The 19,457-nt window shown below is 35.1% G+C and overlaps 1 protein-coding gene across 2 annotated transcripts; it reads right to left on the bottom strand.

Moving 5' to 3' along the window:
* Positions 1 to 6,267: 6,267 nt before the first annotated feature.
* On the bottom strand, positions 6,268 to 10,958 carry LOC147401380 (putative 6-phosphogluconolactonase 2). Of its 2 annotated transcripts, none has more exons than XM_086442664.1 (4): positions 10,801 to 10,958; positions 9,293 to 9,496; positions 9,066 to 9,201; positions 6,268 to 7,053 (listed from the first exon to the last, which is right to left on the bottom strand). In XM_086442664.1, exons 2-4 carry the CDS (start codon positions 9,460 to 9,462, stop codon positions 6,562 to 6,564), a joined length of 798 nt encoding a protein of 265 aa, XP_086298790.1. In that variant the 5' UTR covers positions 9,463 to 9,496; positions 10,801 to 10,958; the 3' UTR covers positions 6,268 to 6,561. The 2 variants fall into 2 exon arrangements, with proteins under 2 accessions (XP_086298790.1, XP_086298789.1); XM_086442663.1 differs by lacking the exon at positions 10,801 to 10,958 and adding an exon at positions 10,667 to 10,756.
* Positions 10,959 to 19,457: the final 8,499 nt, after the last annotated feature.

Below are 19,457 nucleotides of genomic sequence, written 5' to 3'. Positions count from 1 at the left end.
GAACCGAGAACCGATCCGAACCAAGATTGGATTGGATTGGTTCGGTTCCAATTTTGCCAAAACCTGAACCAATCCGAACCATGTGCACCCCTAGTAGCCACCCACTTTTTGTCTTTTGAAGCCTATGTAAAGGAAGTTGGTTCAGTGGGTAGTTGATAAGTGGAGAGTAAGGCAATCGGAATTGGATGTTTAGTAGCAAGATAAATTTTTGGTATGTGAGTGCCATCCTTATTTCGTGTAACCATGTGGTGATGTGGTGCAAGAGGAGGCTTGAAAACACGTGATACAAGTTGTACCACTTCCAAAGGAGATGTCTCCACAAGTTCCAATTGCATAGTTGTGGAAGTATCCACCGGAGTGCTAGAAGTTGGATGATCATTATGAATAATTGTGGGTGGAGCTGGTGATGGTGTCAGGTTGGAAGCAATAGGTAGTACAACAACAATAGACTTGTTGGTAGAGGTGTATTTAGATACTAATTCTATAAAAGGAAAATAATTTTCATCAAATATGACATGACGAGACACATAAATCCTTCCAATACGAGGTTCTAAACACTTGAAACCTTTGTGACTTGTACTATAGCCTAGAAAGTTGCAAGATATAGATTTTGGGTTTAATTTGTCTGATCAGTATGGTCGGAGATTTGGGAAACAACGACATCCAATTATGCGAAGGAGTGAGTAGTCAGGTTTCCATTTAAATGACTTCTCATGTGGTGACATACCACGAAGAACAGTTGAAGGTAGTTTGTTGATGAGGTATACAGCCGTGGTGAATGCCTCAGGCTATTACTTTTTAGGCATTCTATTTTGGAACTTTAAAGTGCATCCCATTTCTGTGATGTGCCAGTGCTTCCTTTCAGCAAGACCATTATGTTCTTGCGTATGGGGATGTCTGAGATATAATGCCACAAGTATCAAGTAAATTCTTAAATGATCCCAATGTCAACTCACGAGCTCCATCACTTTGAAAGATTTTTATAATTGTTGAAAAAAGGTTTTTGGACATTGTTTTGAAATGATGAAAACATTTCTGACTATCAAATTTATTTACCAAAGGGTAGATCCAACTGTATCTACTGAAATCATCAACAAACAAAATGTACTATCGAAAGCCAAAATTAGAAAGTACTGGTAAATAACCCCAAATATCACAATGGATTAAATGCAAAGGTGTTAAAGATTGTCTGTCAGAAACACAAAATGGTAGTTTCCTACTCTTTCCCATTTGACAAGATTCACAAACTTTATTAATATCCAAGACATTAGAAAAATCTATAAGCTTATTCGACCACAAAGTAGATAACAATCGAGGTGCTGGATGTCCAAGACGAAGGTGCCAAGTGTCAGTTGGTGCTCTTCAACCAAAGAAAGCCATGTTTTATTTTTTATTTGAAGGTTGCAAAGCAGTTGTTTGAATAGGATATAGATTCATTTCAACTGGTCCTTCAAGAAGCTTTGTCCCCGTTAGTAGATCCTTGATAATATAACCCCAAGTGAAGAATTCAAAAGAACAATTATTATATTTTGTAAATCGTCCAACTGAAAGAAGATTTTGAGTAATCTTGGGTACTAAAAGAATATCATCCAATAAAAATATACTCTTCATAGTATGGAGCAAAGAGTTATCAGATTTAGAGATCGAGAGACCCCTACAATCACCAATTGTGACCTATTCAATACCATCAAATTCCTGGGATTGTTGAATCAAGGATGGGTCAAAGGTCATGTGACTAGTAGCTCCCAAATCAAGAATCCAAAGAGCATGGTACTGATCATGAGAAGGTACATGATTCTGATCTGGAGAAAGATGTAGTCTTGCAAATGCTTGAGGGAAGTTGTTGTTGCGAGAATGACTATACCAAAAGTAGCATTTGGCAGTAGTATGATTTGCCCAATTGCAAATCTAACAACGAGAGAAAGAGGAGTCCCTTGATTGGTAGTCATTTCGGCCATGGTTTTGTTTGCTCACATTAGAAGAACAATTGGTATCTTGGTGGCGAATTTGATTGCCATTCAGATTGAAGGATTTGATGGGATTGTTGTTGTTCCGTTGTCGGTTATGAAATTTTTTATAACGGGACTGATTTTAATTTGTGTAAAAGGCTGTTGAGTTCCCATCATTGGTAGTAGATTGAGATAGTCATGTGGCCTCCCATAAGAGCCATTGTTCATGGCTAAGAGCTCGAACACGAAGCTCATTAAAGGGGGGTGGTTCTACCCTATTTACCATGGTGGTTATGAAAGAATTGTATTCAGAACCCAGGCCATTCAACGTATAGGTTACTAAATCTGAGTCGGACAATGGTTCATTTATTGCCACGAGAGAGTCGGCAGTAGATTTTAGTTTTTGGAGGTACTCATGGACTATGGAGGATCCTTTCTGTATGTGGTGTAGTTGATTGTGGAGAAAAGACTTCCTAGCCAAGGATTGCTGAGTGAAATTGTTTTTAGGGCTTTCCCATACTTCATAGGAAGTTTTGGATCTAAGGATTTGGTCAGAAATCTCATCTATGAGTGTTGCATTGATGTAACTTTTCACATATTGGTCAAATTTACGACAAGTTATGTATTTTTTTTTTTATTATTGAAAGGTCAACAGGGTTAAGGTAGACCCAGACCAACTACAACCGAAGGAATGGGATATCACAGGCATCCTGATAAATAACAGATACAAGGTCACTTGAAAGCAACTCACAATCTAATTTAGTACAACCCAAGCTATTCTGATAGGAAGCTAGCATATCGGCAGCCTTGTTGGCCTCTCTAAAGACGTGAGAGAAGGAAACTTCACTGAATCTGTGAAGCAAGTTCCTTATATCAAGGACTACGTGAAGAACACTCCATGGGGGGTTCCACCTACCTTTTAGGACTTGGATAACTTGAAAGGAATCAAATTAGATTTGAATCTTTGAACATCCTTTGGAAATTGCTAACTTGATCCCATGGAGAATGCCCCGGAGCTCATGAGAAATGACAGAAATCGGGGCTTCACATCCTGCGATAGCCGCCAAAACTTCTCATTCACTATTGCTAATGATTGCGGCAAACCCTCCTCTACTTGTGGAGAAGGAACCATCTGAATTAATGGCCCAAATACCTCTATCTGGTTTAAGCCAAGTGCAATACCTTCTTGGCTTGTGGATAAAGCTAGCTTGAAGGCCCCAAGCATGAGTAAAGGCTCGATTCACATCAGAGTCTTCAATGTCTTCTAGAAATCCCTCGAAGTTGATCCTAATATCTTCAACAACCTTGCGAATAATCGAATCCAGATCAAGGCATTTATTTTGATAAATTCTATTGCAGCGCTCCCTCCAAATGTGGTAAATAAAGGCACATACAATCACTTGCTTCACCCTTTGAATAATCGACTTCCCTTTAAAATTTTCAACTGCCCATTCAACCTCTTCAACCCAAGTTCCAGAGGTTCTTCGCACGAGACATTTCATGAGAATACCGGGCCATACCCACCTCGAAAATGGGCAGCCCCCAAAGATATGGTTTGAATCCTCATCTTGCATTCTACATAGGTTGCATTTAGTTTCATTGATGAGACCCCACTCCTTAAGCTTGATCAAGGTCTTAAGTCTCTCTTTGAATGCTAACCACGCGATGAAACTATGTTTAGGAATCTTGTTCTTGCTCCAAACTATGTAAACCCAACTGAGAGGAGTATAAGGAGGATAAGCAAGCATGGATATAACCGATGAACTCACCGAGAAAGTACCATCCGAATGGCCTTTCCAAACAACCTTGTCTGAGGACCCTCCCAAAATGGGGACTTGAGGTAGGAGCTGGAGAATATCATGCATGAGATCTCCTCTTCCCCCTGGAAGCCTCCAATTACCATGTTTGATGATGGTTGAAACCTTAGCCTTCGGCCCAATTCTAGAGTCATTGATGAGTTCTTCAGGAAATGAGGTATTAAGAATCCCCAGGGGGTGTCACGGGTCATTCCAAAGAGAGGTAGACAAGCCATTGCCAATAAGATGAACTGTGTTACTCAATGCTAACTGCCTAGCCTTCAAGATTTTTCTCCAACTCCATGAAGCTTCTCTCGGGATCTTCATAGTCCAAAAGCCCTTGATTAAGTGTTTGCTAACCCAATTCAACCAAAGAGAACTTTCGTTTGAGGCAATCTTCCAAGCATAGCGGGCAATGGCAGAAGAGTTCCACGTGGAAATGCTCACCACACCTAACCCGCCCATCTTGAAAGGCTTGCAAACTTCCTTCCAATTGACCACACTGTTGTTATTCTACTTATCTGGCCCAGACCATAAGAACCAAGCACAAACCCTTTCTAGCTCCTTCATAACCTTGGAAGGGAGAACAAAACAGTTGCACCAATAGACCTTGATACTAAGAAGGACTGATTTCACAAGCACGAGTCTCCCTGCATAAGAAAGGAACCTTCACTTCCACGAAAGAATTCTTTTGGACATTGTATCTACGAGAGGGAGACAATCTCTGTAAGAAATCCTTGAAGACAGTAAAAGAAGACCCAAGTACCTCATGGGCAGATTGCCTCTTCTGACACCAAGGGTGGTCACAGCTTCCTCAAGGATCACCCAGTCATGGCTCGCCATGAAACGGAGCTCTTATCAAGATTGACCTCTAACCCAGTAAGCGCAAAGAAATCCGTTAGCACTTCTAGAATGATTAAATTACTAGAGCGATTCCCCTTGGAGAAAATCAAAAGATCATCGACGAAGCAAAGGTGAGTGATATTCTGGCTTTTGCACCTCTTTTACGCCAAGTTATGTAATTTGGGTTTGTGACTTAGGTGTTATTAGTTATGGTGATGATTGTAGGTGGTGCACGTTTGGTTCCATTGACAAAACAAAAGAGGTCTGTGGAGATGAGGATGGATTCAAAATGATCTTTCCAAATATGATAGTTTGAATCATCCAACTTCACAGAGATGAAGTTGGTGATGTTTGATAGGGACTGGTGATGAAGCCATTAATGGATAACTTATGAAAAAAGGAAGAAGAGAAAAGTGATGTCTTAAAGAGGTAGAGCAATACCTTTTCCCAATGTGGTTCTAATATCATAAAATGTCACAGATTAACGAAGAAAGTTTTGGATTTGAATCCTATGCTAATGTTGGCTGTATTGTCTTGTATATATAGAATTCTTACAAGAGGGAATCATGGGCAATCTTTACAATTATAAAAAGCAAAATAAAGGAAATCGTTATAAAAATAAAAATAGTAAGATAGGTGATTGAAGAAGAGAATATAGGCTATGATAATATGCATCTGTATATGTTGTTACATACGAATTGGTGTGGCATTAGCAAAAGTTGGTGTGATAATATAATCTCCCCAATTTAAACAGGTTAAGAAATTCTGAGTCTCTTACAAGGACTCCTAAAATTTAGTTCAAAAAGCTTTTGGAAGTATATACAAGTAAGATGAACATGGGGCAATTAATGTGCTAATGGAAGGCTTTTTCATTGAGATGTTTGTCAGTTGGAGATTGAGAACAAACAAAACTCGAAATCTCATTGGCATCACTTTCTCCCGAACATAATGATAATCCAACGATTCGGGGCTTGTTGAATAATATATTTTCATAAAAGTGTTCTATTACAAGTTTTGCCGTAGTGCTTCGACAAGACTGCAATGGAAGTAGGGTCATCAAAGCGAGAACTAGAGAGTATTTACTTTGGCACCATAGGAGTAGAAATTGGCTTATTGTGGACCCAAGACTATTGCAAACTCTCAGACAAATAATTTTAATTAATATTTGATAAAATGAGTGGTTGAGCATCGTAAAGGCAACTGTAAAATATCCTTAATCTACAAAAAGAATAAGAATACCCGAAGATAGCACCGAATTATCAACCTCACAGGAAGAAAACTATTAATTGCTCAAATTATGATCTAAGGGATTGTTTAAATTCATAAATTGCTCAATTTAGCAAGTAAGTGGTTTGGATTCTCAAAGCCAAACACTTGATCCCTGAACATAACCTAATGCAAGTGGTCCTGTAAAAGGCCTTCTCATATGCTGGGTGGCTGAATACTGCTTATAACATTTAAAAAAAAAAAAAAAATTCTAGTCTTCTCTTGTGTGTGAAAGAATAAATATTTAGGGCAATCAGGATTGCCACCATTGCCCCAGGGAAGGATATTTCTTCAAACAAAAAATAATTAAAATATATATTTTTTTTCATGGCTGAAATTTTGTTCTTTTTTTTTTTTTTTTTTTTTAAAATAATAAATAATTAAATAATTAAAAAAACAGAACAGAGGCCTGATTCTCCTCACCAATACCAATTGTTTTACTCATGAAACTGATTTCACATCCCTTCCTGATAGAGACACACAAGTGACGGACTTTTTACCCCTTTGTTTTGCTTTCCATCTTATTAATATTTTGTTACAAAAAAGACACACACACGCACTCCCCAAACCCCCTAAAGAAGTAAGAGAAGAAAGCAAAGAAGACAGACTGAAAGAAATCCAAAAAGAGGAGAATAGATGGTAAGAAAAAAGAAGCAATTAGTGTCAAACTTCTCCTTACACACATAACACTAATCAGAATGTTGGCTCTACTCTACAACCTGAAAAGCCTCAAGTTTTGAGGCCGCTGACTTATCCAAAAACCACACCAACTTTCCATTGGTTGGCTGCACCATCCGGGCAGGAAGAAGTGGGCAGTCAGGCCCCACGTTGTCGATTGCCAAGCGTAAAGCCTCTGCTTTGTTGCTGCCTGTCACCACAACAACCACATTGGATGCCGAATTGATAACGGGTAAAGTGAATGTGATCCTCTCGGGTGGAGGCTTGGGTGAGTCACTAATGAAAGTGACCCAGTCGTCTTTCTCATCAAGTGCCGCATGGTTTGGAAACAATGAGGCAACATGGCCATCAGGGCCCATTCCGAGAAGGATGAGGTCGAACTTGGGGCAGTCGCTGATTTCGGACACACCGACCGTGCGGGTCTTCACTAGTTGTCGTAGGACAAACCCGTACTCGGTAGCAGCCTCCTCTGCTGACATGGAATCATTGATTGAATATATATGGCTGGGGACCACTGGCACCTGAAAATTTTGGATATAGGATTAAGTTTATGATGAAAACTGACATTATTCTAAGCGAGTTTTAGGCGTTTTAGAAATATTATGAAATATTAGTAATATTTAAGCAACATCATAAGCTTTCAGAAATCTACTAATCTTAGAAGACATTAAATGGTCTTAAAAATTTCCATCGGTTCCCATTTCAAATCTTTTACAAATGGTTAGGCGTTCTCATCTATTAAAAGCTTTGGCTAAAATTTCCAATTTCATAAAAGTATTTAATAAATCAAGGAAAGGAACTAAAGGAGTATTGTAAAAGAAAATTTGCTACAAATAAACGGATTAGACAAGAGATGGATAAATTACGTACTTGAAAGAAGTAATGGTTGACTACCAACGGCACAGCAAGAAAATCCCACCTATAAGGAAATCTGATTCCGGCTAGAGAGCCTTGAAATGTAAGGTTGGATGAACTAGTAAGAAAGGTTTGAAAACCTTGCCTCGAGACAATATTTCAGTCAAGAGAAAAACCAAGACTGTCCCGATCGAAACATTCCAAGACAAACACTAACATTCAATGTTTTATCCATCTGACGTATTCATATGACGAGTAGTAATTTTAGTACATAAGACTTCCCTTTTTGTACTAGTAGTAGATCATCCGACACTTAAAACATAGTGCGACTCATTATCCAAACTATAAATGTCTGAAGAATATTTAAAGCAAGAATAGTTAATAATGTTCAATCTTATCCTGTCAACTTGAGTTAACATTTTGTAACTCATGTTGTATTAGACAGCAATTCACACGAAATAGTCAGTGCTAATGTTCGTCTCACCTAAAAAGAGGAAGGTTTGACTCATAATCATCATGGCTTATATGGTTGACTCTTCACTCTAAAAAACACCTCAGACAAAAAGAAACATTACATTTTGGCGTACGATTGTGACTCTGGACGGGATTGAATGGAGAAACAGATTTCACTTAGCCGACCTCAAATCTTTGGGATTAGCCTTCGATAACGATGATGATATTGGACAATTTTGGGTATGATTGGAAGAAACCTAAGAATAATGGACCGAACTTTCAATAAAATCAGGTCATATAGTTAACATAAGTCAAGTCGAAACGTAAGCAAATAATGGGATTAAGATAACACAACACTGAATTTTAACCAATCCCAAATCTTTGCTATCTCTTCATTGAGTTTTAAATTATAATAAATACTTCTTGCAGTAACGTATAGCACTAGAATCCAAGATGTGTACTTCAACCTTTAAACGAGTCCTGCAACGCACATGACATTTGATGGAGGGCTGTAGAATTTTAAGTACAATAGAATTTGGGCTACCATGGGCTTCGTAGAGACAAAATTTAATGATCCTTGCATCAAATCACATGTGATGGTCTCTTTTAGGGATTATCACCACATGAATGTTTAATCAACTTCTTGAAGGAATCACATACCAAAAATCAGCACTATTGGTGATTTGTAAAAATTAGTTTTGATCATTTTTCATGCACTGACCTCTAGCCATTGAATTTTAAATGTTCTGCTGTTGTTTTTCTCAGAATTTTTTTTCTTCCAACTTCTGTTTTCCCAGTTGTTGTGATTTGTCTCACCAATACAAATTTATTATTGCTGAAATTCCGAGATGTCTCGAATGAGGCAAACTGAAACAGAATGAAATTCTAAACCATAGCTAATAATGAATATAAATTGTGCAAATGTAACCTGTCAATGATGGTCGAGGGAGAACTTTATCATAAGACAGGGGTTCCAAACAGAGATAAGTCTTGCTACTTAATAATGAATATAGATCTTGATTAACCACTCCAGCAATCAAAATTTACAATAGTGAAGAAATCAAGATCATTTTAATAATGGGTTTGACCTTAATTGAACACAGAGTTCCCAACTTAAAATTTCTTTAAACCTTCTCATTAAAGGAAAGAATTATAACTAAGTGAAGGGCTTCTGATAATTAAAGAAAAGAAAAACATATATAAGAGATGATTTCCACTAGCATACCTTCGATAAAAGGCCACTCTTCCCTAACCTGTAATTACTATCTGCGTGACTCTTCGCAACTACACGTTCATCAGCCCAAAATATATACCACTTGGCCCAATCCACAGTCTTGTTATAGGGAGCTTCACATAGTTTTCTGTTTCAAACCAAATTCTTTATCCTCCAAAACCAAGAAAATAATGAAACAGATAAAAATGGGGAAAGAAAATTAAAAAAAGTAAAAATACCCCATCAAGTTAATGAGAGAACCGCCAGATAAAGCAATGGCAAAGAATCCCCTCGCCTTCACCGATACCTCCGATAATTCAGCAATGTAGTCCGCCAACTGGGTGGAAAGCTCATCCAAATCGTCATGAATCCTCAACTCACCTCTATCCCTACCCCCAGAAAAAGCCATTCCTTTTGCAAGGCTACAATTCAGAATGATTACTCTACAATACAAACAAACAAAAAATATTTTTTTTCAAAAAAATAATAATATATATCATCTCAAATCAAAGGCAAATTACTTTAATTCTAAACTAATTTCAAAGAAGCTAAAGTATTTGAGCATGAACATTGATGTTCTACTAAAAAGGTTGAAAACCCAGATCTCAAAACTATCCTAATATCTCATAAACATTGAACTAGACTAGAGGAAAAATATAGATGCTAATTGCTTTAATAATCTAATTTCAAAGAAACTAAAATATTTGAGCATGAACATTGATGTTATATTAAGAAAAACTGAAACCCCATATCTCAAAACCATCCCGATATCTCATAAACATTGAAACAGACGAGGAAAAACATAAATGCAAATTGTTTTAATTATAAACTAATTTCAAAGAAACTATAATATTTGAGCATGAACATTGATGTTCTACTAAGAACACTGAAAACCCAGACCTCAAAACTATGACTATCTAACAAACATTGAACTAGACAAGAGGAGAAACAAAAACATAAATGCAAATTGTTTTAATTCTATACTAATTTGAAAGAAACTAAAATATTTGAGTATGAACATTGATGTCATATTAAGAACACTGAAAACCCAGATCTCAAAACCATCCCAATATCTCATAAACATTGAACTATACAAGAGGAAAAACATAAAACCCATCTCAAACAATTTAACATATAGATGAGTTTAATGGTGAATACTCGAATACATTCTAAAGATTTTACCCAAGAAAAAAAGAAAGGCAAGTTCCTAAAAATTTAAGAATCATATAATGAAATTGGAAACACAATTCCTGCAACAAGAGCAAAATAGCCATCTTTATGAAGACTAGAAATTCAAATAAAAAAAATAATGATCTTTTATGACAAACAAGGCAATCCAATTCAACTTAGGAGAAATAAGGGAAGAAAATAAATAATTCCAAAAGAATAAAAAAAGTTCTTGAATCAACTGGAAAATATACTAAACACATAGATTTCACTCCCAAATAAGAACACCAAAATTACCCATTAAAAAAAAACAAATAAATAAGAACACCAAAAAATGAGAAAAACCCAAACCATAATAAATAAATAAAAATTAAAAGAAGGGGAAAAAAACAACAAAATTTCTCAGAATCTAAGATTCCTAGGGAAAAAAAAAAAAAAGAACTTACAACAAGAACAGAGATGGGTAGCAGAGAAAGCTGAAAATGGTGATGGAAGATAAGCATCAACAAATATGTTATAATAATCTCTAGTACATTTAATGCTTAATTTAAAACTTGCAAGAAAGATGAGAAGAATTTACCTTCCACGTGCATCCAACGATTGTGACAAAGCACAGAGACTATAACTCTCTCTCTCTCATTGATTGAGAATTTTATCCTTTTACTTCGAAGAGAGAGAGATGAAACTCAAAATCTCAAAATATTTCAACTTCAAGCAAACAATACTCTCCGCCAACAATAGTCCAACACCTGTTCAAATCAGATGCTGGCAAATATATGAATGTGTTTTTGTCTTTTAGCCAACAAAACTAATGTCAATAAGTGTGCAGATCCTGTACTATATGTAGTCGGGGTACTCAAGTTCCTTTGGGTTTATGGCAATAAATATGAGAGATTTTATTGTTGCACCAACTTTTACTAACGCCACTCCAATTTATATGTAAGAATTAGCATTGTATCATGATTTGGAATCAAAATCCGCTTTTACCAACTAGTTTCTAACCATTAACTTGGTTGTTTATTTATAAAAATAGTTTTAACGTCTGTTTGCATTTACTTGATTTTAATGAGAGCTCCATTTTGAAAAATCCAAGGAATTCCTATATTTTCATTGGTCTACGTGTATTAATGACATCTCAAAATGAGTAATACCATGTATACTCATATGGAGCATATCCTTTGTAACTTATTTTTCCTATAATTATGATAAAGAGTTAGGCATATGAGTTTAAAAGTTCAATGATCATCCATTTTTAAATACTTGATTTGATAAGATAAAGATTTTTTAAAATGAATAAAAAAGAAATCTGATCTACACCTTAGTTGAAGAGGAACGAGTTATTATAACTTTCAATGTGATGCTACATAGATAAGAGAACAAGAGCTAAGGGCAACAAAAAAAAAAGCTATATAGGATCTATTCCCCATGTTGGAATGCTCTATGATACATGTAGACCAATTGGAATTTGAGTTTTCTGGGGTCTCCAAAATGCAAATTCGGACGAAGCCTAACAAAACTTCAAAAGTTTGAGAAAATATAATAAAAGAGAATAATTAGATTATTTTGTCTTTAGATCCACAAGATGGCATACTTAATTTTCTTGTATAAGTGGAACCAAAAGAATGCACGACATGGTGCATAAAGGAAACTTGGAGTTAGATAGCAAACCCACTTCTTGAAGTACATGGTCCTCACTCATAAACACTATTTTATTCTAAGGTAGTAGAAATAGCTTTTCTTTTTCTTGTTTTGATACAATAAATATAATTGCGATTAAAATTTCTCTCTCTCACCATCACTCCATATAGGGATCTAAAGAGTTGAATAATGTATCCTCATGTAAATTATGTTTCTATTTTATCTCAACCTTTTATATATATTTTTTGACAAGTGACTGAATGAAGCCCATGGTTTCTTTCTCCACTTTCATTCAAAGAATCATAAATCTTTCTCTCACTTTCTCAATTTTTATCTTTTCCATTGTTCCCCAAACCAGCTAAGCCCAGGTTTTATAATGTTTTTTTTGTATCGTCTTTCTACACTTCACACATCTCTTTCATGGACCCACTTAGTTCTTTCCACTCTAATGAGAGCCACACATTTGTGCTTGCTAACTTGAATTTTGCATCCATATAAGCCATCTCTTTCCATTGACCATCCATGGGCCCACTCTTGACTTTGATTGAATGGTTGTGATTAGAGTATTTTGTGATCTCATCTTTTGATGTAGCTTAGATACAAAATGGATTTTTTTTTTTTTTTTTTAAGTATTATTGCCACCACTTGAAGAATGTTTGAGATACCCTCATGTGTTTTCAACTTAATAACATTCACTATACCTTGATCAATTATAGAACACTAATAGAAAATGACATAAAATTTTGAGATACCCTCTTCTTCAATGTCTCGCAAAAAAATTCTTGATATTGTCTAAAAATCGGTCATCTTCAAACTCTGACCTCTTGGGCATGTTATTTAACCTTCATCTTCGATACATCGTCTTCAACCACTTGTAAAAAACTCTTGATTTTTGTTAAAAAAATCATTGTCCTCTCTTGTTCTTAATCTTGAGGTTTGAAGGTTGGAGGAGATTTAATTGTAAGGTAAAAATTGAGGATTAAAAAGATGAGTTATTGAAGAGAAAAATCAAGTGTTTTTGGCTCAAGGAATAAGAGGGCATTGCTTGAAATTACTTCTAACTCTTAGAAGATCAACATTGAAGACGTGTGCCATCAATTTGATAAGACGAGATATCTCAAATATTCACCAAAACATTGAGGATTATGTCTAAATCACCTTAAATACAATTACCCTTTTATCTAAGAATGTTAATGGAAAGAGTTCAGATTGAATCAGGATGCATAAAAAACAGTCCAAAAATTTATTCAAATCATAATATCCATAACTAGACCCAATCCAAATAAGCTATCAAAACATACCTAATAGAATTGGGATGACCAAATACTAAGTTTTGTACTGAATGAGAAATGAAACTTCAATCATCATCTTTAGTATAACCAATACGACTGGATGATTATCAAATCAGATTCCTTATCCGAAACTAATATTGTTATATCGGATTATGTCATTGAGTGGATTAATCCATTGCAATATATATTTCCTCAAACAATTTGTTGAATTTACCTTTATACTATTGAGTTGAACTAAGTTCAAAGGCTAAATCATTAAATAGCAAATGTGACAGGTGATAACTGTTTTTGTCCAAAATAAAAAATTATGAAATTGAGTAATGATCATTTTCATAAATATTTGATAAACATAGTTCATTCAACACTTAAAATTAAAATACTAGACTGTTTTCATAATCCTTGCACTTTTTTCCTTTTCTTCATGGCCCAACTATTTTTTTATTTTTTAAAACTCTATTGATTGTGAGGTTGTCTTGTCATCCAACCCTTTTTTAAGTCCATGCAACCAACTCTTCCATTAGATGAGATGAAATGATGATCAAACAACAATGTAAGGTTTATCCCATCACAAAAAATAAAATCTTCCAAGATTAGTCTCCACTAATTTAGATGCCAACAATGAACTAATTTTGTACTTTAATTGTCCGAAAAGAAAAGAGTTTTTCCCATTTTTTTCTCATTTGAATCAATTTTATTTAAAATGTGTTCTAAAAATCATGTGACATAAAATTGTGAGCATGATTGAATTACCAAATAAGATGAAATTGTTTAGAGAAGAGCCATAATGCTGATACATAGGACAATCTGACCATGCATATAAGGACTTGGTCAAACATTACAGACCATACTTAAAAAAAATCAATTTTAATATTTCTAACTTTTTGAAAAAAAAAATTAACATAGGCTATGTGCCAAGTTCAGCAAGTATGAATTCTGATTTCATAAGGTGAAATTCTTAGGGCATGTAGTGTCAAGTGAATGAATAATAGTAGACCTTTTTAAAATTGAAGTCGCGCTGTCGTGGAAACAACCAAAGATACTTGTGGTGTCACTACAAGAAAACAACAAATTAGGAACACTAGTATGAAACAGATTTTAGTCATTTTTTATTCTAAACGGTTTTAAGCCATTTCTCTGTTAAAAGCCGTTTCCCCGTGTACATTAAATCTCGAGAGAAACCTCTTAGGTCAATCATTCCAACAAGCATGAACGGACGGAACGTACTCATATTCGTTTGTAAATCGACTTCTGCTCGATTTCTCCAAATCTTCGATTGCAAATCAGCTAGCAAATCAAATCTATAACGAAGCTTCATCCTCATCTCAATTTTGATTTCTAAAATTCTAACTATATTCTCGATCTCTCAAACCCTAACAAAGCTCGATCTTCATCTTGATTTCAAGAAGAAACTTTTTTTGGGATTTCGTTGCAGAGGTTTTGAGCTTTTCTTGGATCGTAAATCGATCTCTAATCTTCAATTTCCCCAAATGTTCAGTTGTTAATTAATCTCTCATTTTCAATTCTTCAATTTGAAAACCAATTTCTCCCATCTTCGATTACTCACCATCTTCAATTTTTAAGTGCAAGGTTTTCTTTTATCGTTGGAGCTTGATGAAGACAAAGACTCTTGTTCTTTTTTGGAAGTGCAGGGTTTTCTTCAAACCTATTGATATTAGAACATCACATGGCGCAATTGCAGACCTTTTCTTATACCAATTCGATCTTCAATGACACCAATAAATTCAGTAAGTCTCGTCTTTACCTCTAATTTCAATTCCTTAAAATCTCTTTCTTTCAATTCTATTTTATGTTTTTAATTGCTAAAAGCTATTTTTCTAAATGATTTGATGTTCCATTTGGAAGTTATTATCATGGATTTCTGATAATTTCACCTATTCACAGAGAAATAAAAATTACCCAAGATTTCGATTGAAAAATTGTTAATTTGAAATGAGAAGAGTAATTAGGGGCATAGATCAGGAAGACGATTGGAAAAACAAAAAAGAAGGAAAAAAATTAAAAATATCATTAAAAATATTTTTTTCAATGAAAAATTTACATTTTTGTTCTAGAAATCTACAATCAAGAGGTCAGTTCAATAAGGATAGTAAGTAGGCAAGAGAGTGACTGTTAGGCTCTAGTTGATTAGAGGTCAGTTTCTCTAATGGCTCTCATTCATTAGAGAAACTTTCCTTGTCTTCTTCACCTTTTATCTCTAAATTACTCGCTGCATTCTACATCTAAGTAATTCATTATTACAGGCTTCCACAAATTATGGACATGATAGCTTAAGGTAAGCTAGACTTGCAATTGTTCAAATCAAATAAACTAATTAACACTTTTTTTTCACGTTCTAATTTCTATTTGTGTCTTGTTTTAAATGATTATTTGCTAAAGTGATCACAAACATTTCATCGTTGCAAGCAGTAACTCTAATTATTTGAGTAACGAGTCTTGATCAATGCAATTCATATCTATGAGATGGCTTAGGAGATATTATGTTTTTTGTTATGTAGGGCTGGATTATACTACAGATACAGAGTTTGTAATGACTTCTAGTCAAGATCATGACATGATTTTCTATTATATATTTTTCTTTCTTTTGATTGGTAAGATTAATTAGAGTCAAAGAGACAACTTATTTTATTAACAAATGTTACCGATTACAATATCTTATGAAAAAAATTCAAATAAAACTAGGCAGTAATGCCATTTGAACAAAAAAAGATTTTACTTGCTTTCTTCATCATCCATTTGCATGGAGTCTGTGAATCCTCATCAATCTTTTGCCTTGCCTGCATATTGCCCCTTCAAAAGTCCTTGTGAGCCATCCATTTTCCTTCCAAAAAATAGTATATCTGATCGCAACACCAATTACCATTCCACATCCATATCCTATCAACATACATATTTTCCAATCAAATACACTTGAGTTCTTGAGTTCTTGGATCATTGTTGGTGGCGGCATCGCATTGACACCTATGCATTTCCTTGAGAATGGAAAATCACATAATCGTGGATTACCTTCATAAGAATCATTTGAAAATGTATCAAATTGTTTATCTCATGGAATGCTTCCTTCAAGATGGTTTTGTGTAACGTTCAACACAACAAGAAAATTAAGAAAAAGACATTTTAGTCTTTCAACGTGGTTTCTTCTATTCCAAGTCACCCGTGAATTCATTTCTGACTTGTTCTACATCACTCATGCATTGAAACTATTACGCTCCCACCACTAGTGCTGCAAGTTATCTCAACGATGCATGAGAATGTGGAAACCAAAAAATATTTGGTAAGGTATGAGTAACTTGGATGTATGAGAAATATTAATAATGTATCGTTCAATTGGGCTTCACCCAGAATAAGCTTAGTAAGACACTAGAAATATGGTTTTTTTTTTCCTTTTTTGTCTATTGGACATTGGTTTACTTAGTAAGATACTTTGTTGACAGGCTATGACTTCCATGAAGATGGATTGAAGGTAATGTTTATTGGATATATCCTCGATGTATTGTTTCTATTGGAACAATGATATGGTATTAAGTCAATCATAGTGATTCCTAGTTCTTTGGAAAGAAATGTGTTCTTTTGCGAGATATAAAATATATGTTATAACAACCCAGAAATTTTAAAAGTTCCTCACTTGGTCTAACTACATGTGAAGGCTAGTTCACCAACCTAAGTAGCTAATACCCGTATCTCTCTCCGAAATTGCATCTATAAAAACCTAGTAGTACTGCATTTGATTCCTCAAACATCATAACTTTTTTTATACTATTGTGTACTTCATTAAAATACTGAAAGCCCTCATTCCGCCCTACTCAAGCATGGCTTCTTGTGATCGCGTCATCTTAGCTTTGTTCGTTACTTTGACATTGTCATGCCTCGACCTAACCTTGGCAGCCCATCATCTCTTGGACACACTAGCCGCTCCAACCCCTACACCAACCTTCCCTATTGTGCCCACTCTTCCTAAGCCCACATTACTGCCTTTGCCTTCCATCCCAACAATGCCTAAACCCACCTTGCCACCATTGCCAACAATTCCAACTCCACGTTGCCACCTTTAAGCACCCAATTGCCTTCTTTGCCAAAGCCTGCATTGCCTCCACTCCCTACTTTGCCTACCATGCCCACTGTCAATCTGTGGGCTTTAGGTGTTTGTCAATTTGTATATCATGTTATAGTTTTTGTATTTCATTGATGATAGTTCATAAGAAGTCTCACTTACATTAGTAGATCACTTCAGAAGCATTTTAAGTTAAATCGAGAGAATTATACAACATTAATTTTATATAGTTCAGAGATCTCTGTGCTTTTCTCAGCATATGGTATTTGAAATATGAATCCATTTTTGTAGGTGGTCTTCTAATAGGTAGAACTGTGGCTATTCTTATAACTATGACATTAGCAACGCCTATGGCTGCACAGCAGGGTCCTATATCTATGGCTGGTCATCAAATTTGCTTGCAAGTTTGGTTGGTTGTTTCTTTACTTATTGATGCTTTAGCTCTTGCTAGTCAGGTAACAGTTTTTCAATTCCCACCTGTGTTGTATGTTTTATGGCATACATAACGTTGTATCGATATGGGTGCATTTCAAATTTGTAGATCTGCATTGGTACCTTGATTGATTTGTGTTTTTTTGGAAAACATGAATAGTTGATGGGTCCATACAGTTTTTGAAATAAAATCCTAGATGTTGAAGTATTTGAAAAACTGAACTCTCAATGGTTTTCTATTCTCAGTAGTGTTGGCTTTGTAAATAACATGCTCACACCTTGTTATATTTATGTAATGCACATGAGAAACAATTACATTTGAAGCTCTAGTAGGGGGAATGCCAACAAGCTCAATAACCAAAATATAAGGAAAAAAAAAGCCTCATTATAGTTAAGGAGCCACCTATCTGGGTGTAGAGAAAAATAGTTATATTTTATATATGATAATTTGTTTCTTGGTTGCCGATATAACTTACAGGGCAATGGACAAACCGATTGAGTTTTAATGCTTGAAGTTATTTATGATGCTCGTTCTCACCCCTCAATGTCACTGGTTTTTCGCAGGCTCTTCTTACTAGTGGTTACTCTCAAAAGGATTACAAATTAGCTCAGAATGTGATTTACAGGGTTCTTCAGGTTAATATCCCCCCACCCCCTAAAAAAATCGAGATATTTTTCTTGCACATGGTTTCCATTTTTCTATTTTTTGAAATAATATTTAGTTAAATCAAATAATCATTCTAAGTACTTTCCTTTGAATTCCAACCAGATTGGTTTAGTTATTGGAATAGCTTTGGCTGTTATCCTTTTCTTTAGGTTTTGGCCCTTTTCTTGCTTGTTTAGTATAGATGTTGTTGTCTTAGAGATTGCAAGGTCAGGTATCTTGGTAATAACCATTTACTTAAAAATTTTCTTGCATGTCAGCATGAGCATTGTATTTGTACATCTCAACTTTTAGAGCACTTGAGCCCACATATAATTAGGAGTAGAAAAGCCAAAATTGAAGATTATTTGCAGTTTGTTGCTGGATCTGAACCCATGAATGCCCTTGCTTTTATTTTTGATGGACTCTACTATGGGGTTTCTGATTTCATGTATGCCGCATACTCAATGGTACATCCTCTTCTCTATTTTTTATATGGCATCTTTTTCTTTTCCAAACCACTCATTTGTTTGATTTAGTTAAATACTCTTAACATTAGATGTGAGGACTCATACTGCTCAGGTATTGGTTGGGCTGATTTCTTCATTGTTCTCAATTGTATTCGTTAGAATAAATGATGTTTCCATCATTTGGCATATACATTTGCTTTTAAGAGTAAGTTGTTTAATAACACTTTGTAATTCATTCCCATTTGATTTATCGTCTTTTTTTTTGCTTGGGTTGAACTCTATTGCAACTGTTTACCATGTGATAGTCCCATAAACACAGATTGAATTGCAACCTATTCAATACAGCAAGCTCGATTCTAGAGATAACCATCTCTCATGTCTTGCTCTTCCGCTGCCTTGTTCGCGACTTGAATAGATTTGAACCATATGAATGCCTGCACTAGGAACAAATATTAGATGATTACCTAAAAGCCTGAACATATTCTCAAGATTTATTATATAGATGATCCTCGTAATCCAAATACTCAAACTTTCTTTCCGGATTACTGACCATAGCTTTAATGAAAATCCACAATCAAGCATCTAATGAGATAGTTAGAATCACTAGATTAGTGTATTTTTGGTGCTATGACCTCATCCAGGAGGTTTTGAATTTAAATAGTTAAGAATCACATCTTCTAATTCTTGAAACCT

Source organism: Akebia trifoliata, chromosome 5 (genome assembly GCF_017979445.1).
Source record: "Akebia trifoliata isolate Shusen 1 chromosome 5, ASM1797944v1, whole genome shotgun sequence".
NCBI lineage: Eukaryota > Viridiplantae > Streptophyta > Magnoliopsida > Ranunculales > Lardizabalaceae > Akebia > Akebia trifoliata.
The sequence above is the reverse complement of the archived record's forward strand: the minus strand, read 5'-3'. Positions and strand labels throughout refer to the sequence as shown.

Bases quoted from the DNA above. Each gene is read 5' to 3' on its own strand.
- LOC147401380 (XM_086442664.1), bottom strand. From the start codon at position 9,462: ATGGCTTTTTCTGGGGGTAGGGATAGAGGTGAGTTGAGGATTCATGAC. The intron at 9,202-9,292 runs GTATTTTTACTT...GGTTTGAAACAG, and splicing joins TCTCTCATTAACTTGATGGG to AAAACTATGTGAAGCTCCCT. The intron at 7,054-9,065 runs GTATGCTAGTGG...CAAAATTTTCAG, and splicing joins AGAGTGGCCTTTTATCGAAG to GTGCCAGTGGTCCCCAGCCA.